Source organism: Ambystoma mexicanum, chromosome 7p (assembly GCF_040938575.1).
Source record: "Ambystoma mexicanum isolate Mex_15411 chromosome 7p, UKY_AmexF1_1, whole genome shotgun sequence".
Classification (NCBI taxonomy): Eukaryota; Metazoa; Chordata; class Amphibia; order Caudata; family Ambystomatidae; genus Ambystoma; species Ambystoma mexicanum.
Window position 1 is genome coordinate 819794754 of NC_090939.1, and position 2758 is coordinate 819797511.

Below are 2758 nucleotides of genomic sequence, written 5' to 3' on the forward strand. Positions count from 1 at the left end.
CCTTGACGGCAGAAAAAAACCCTTGGAAGGGATGATGCCAGTACGGAGTCCTTAAGGATGATTGATGGAACGTAGAATCCAGTAGCAGCAGGAGAGCCGGAATCCAGGAGCCGAGGAACGGGGGAGGTAGATGGCGGCTTAGAGCTGAAGTGGCGGAAAAGGCAGGATTTGCCTTCCACGAAGGACACAGAGATAGAGAGAGAGACGAACCGGCGGCGAGAGAGAGAAAGAGAGAGCCGCTGGTGCAGAGAGGTACCCACGAAAGTAGGGAGAGAGAGAGAGACTGAGAGACGCCCCGCTCGTAGCTAGCCGAGGCGAGACAAAGGTACGGACAAAGCCGCGGAAAGAGAAAACTAGCGTTTACGCCCAAAGCAGGAAAACAACACACTGAAGGGGGGTTGCAACGCCGCGATCGCTGGCAGAAAGAGGCTGAAATACCTCCCAGCGACCGCCATGTTGCCGCAGCACTAGACCGCGGCTGCACGTAAGCGAAAGCAACGTGCTGGGAATACAGGCTGCGCCGGAGCCTCCAAAGCGGAAGCAACCGCCATGTAGCCGCAGCACTAGACCGCGGCGGCACGTAAGCGAAAGCAACGTGCTGGGATTACAGTCTGCGCCGGAGCCTCCAACGCGGAAGCAACCGCCAATCGGCCCGGCCGCGGATGACATAAAAGCCCTGCAAAAAGAAAAAGGCGAGCTTCACGCAGTGGGGGCCTCCGAAGCCGCATAAAAATCAATGATCAACAACTAAAGCCGCTCAGAAGAGAAAACGCACGACAAAGAACAGACGGGTCAAGCGAAATAAAAACAGACCCGGCATCAATATTTTCTAAAAGATGGCCTTTATCCACTGTGCCTTGGGGGAATGTGTGAAATCAGAACCAGATCTGTTTGTCGTGCCCCTGACACAGACGAGCATCTAAAAAAGTGTTTTCATGGAAATTGCGCCCCTAGCAGCACTATCACCATTAGCCCCCATCGAGTTTTACATTTCGGGCTCAACTGAGACGTACCTGGATTTGAATGACACCTTACTCTACCTGACCTGCAGAATAACAAAAGAGGATGGGACGGCTATCAGAGCGGCGGCAAAGGTAGCCACGATTGCCTACCCGGTTACCACCCTTTTCAACCAGGTGGACATCACTCTAGGTGATCGCATGATTACACAGAGTGACAATATGTATGCCTATAGAGCGTACATAGAAAGCATTCTGAGCTACAGCAATGACACTTTGGACACTCAGCTCACTGCAGGGCTTTTTTATAAGGACACAGTGGGGCATATGGAGGATTATGCTTTAGATGGAAACAACAAGGGCTTTATAAAGAGATCATTGTATGCAACAGGTAGCAGAAACTGATTTACTAGGGCGTCTACACGCGGATCTGTTTTTACAGGAGAAGCTGATGGTGTGTATCTGAAAATTAAACTCTCTCGAAATAAAGGCGCTTTCTGTCTGAACAGTGATGATGCAGAAGCCTACAAACTGGTAATAGTATCAGCGAGTTTATTCAATAAAAGGGTCAACGTGTCACCTACAGTCAGACTTGCGCATGCTGACGCTCTACAAGTATCTAACTTGAAATACCCTGTGGAGAGGACCTCCCCGAAAATCTTCAGTGTATCAGCGGGCAGCCGTGTCGCCAGTCAAGATAACCTATTCTTGGGACAGCTAACTAAAATAATCGTTATTGACTTTGTGGATAACATCGCTTTTTCAGGGGATTACGCAAACAATCCTTTTAATTTTAAACATTACAACATTAACTACGCCGCTCTTTTTAAGGATGGGGTTGTCATACACGCCAAAGCCTACAGCCCTAGTTTTCAGCAGAAAAATACAATTAGGGAGTATCTGGGGCTAGTATCCATCAGCGGCAAACACATGCGCGATAAAGGATTTGTGATACTGCGTGATGACTATGATGGTGGCTACACCTTGCTGGCTTTTGATTTGAGACCCGATAATGCATCCTCATGACATTATAATCTGATTAGGAATGGTAATTTACGCCTTGAGGTACGGTTTGCTGCAAATTTACCAAGTAAATCTCATTATTATGGCCATATTTGACTCGGTCATAGAACTCAACAACCAGCGACGGGTGCTGTATGATATCTAATGGATACCTACCAGATAATGCGTTTCCTGCGTAAAGACAAACATGCTGTGAAAACATTTCGAGGCGTGTATTAGTGTGATAACATTCAGCTTTGTTGTGAACACCGATCCCAGCATCAAGAAGGCACACATTGGATAGCTATGTTAATAGGCACTAGTGCAATAACTGTTTTTGATAGTCTGGGTGTTTCCCAAGCCACCCTATGTATGATGGCGATCTATTGGACTATGTTAAACATATAGCACCCATAGTACATTATAATAGAGCTCAGGTGCAGCATTCTGAAGCAGTGACATGTGGGCAGTACACTTGTTACTTTGTATCTAAAATATATGAGAAACAGTCCCTGCGGTCTGTTATGCAAACCTATTCTCTTGATCTCAGACAAAATGATCGGATGGTGACGGATTTTATGAACAAACATAAACATCGCCGGCCACCTGTAAATGTATATAGTTTTTGCCAGAAATGTAAGTGTGTTAATAACCAGTAGATAAGTGTACAGGGCTAAATAAAAACATCTTGTACTTTTAAACAACCATCTCCTTCTTACTTGTGTCCTGTTTAATATTTTAAAAAAAGACAAAATGTTGTGCTAGACATGCTTGAAATAATTAAACGCAAAAGGTGT

At 46.0% G+C, this 2758-nt stretch overlaps 1 protein-coding gene across 1 annotated transcript; it reads left to right on the top strand.

Moving 5' to 3' along the window:
- Positions 1-935: 935 nt before the first annotated feature.
- LOC138526004 (uncharacterized protein F54H12.2-like) lies at positions 936-1985 on the top strand. The gene is made up of 2 exons (XM_069636293.1): positions 936-1350; positions 1450-1985. The coding sequence occupies exons 1-2, from the start codon at positions 936-938 to the stop codon at positions 1983-1985; spliced, it is 951 nt and encodes a 316-aa protein (XP_069492394.1).
- Positions 1986-2758: the final 773 nt, after the last annotated feature.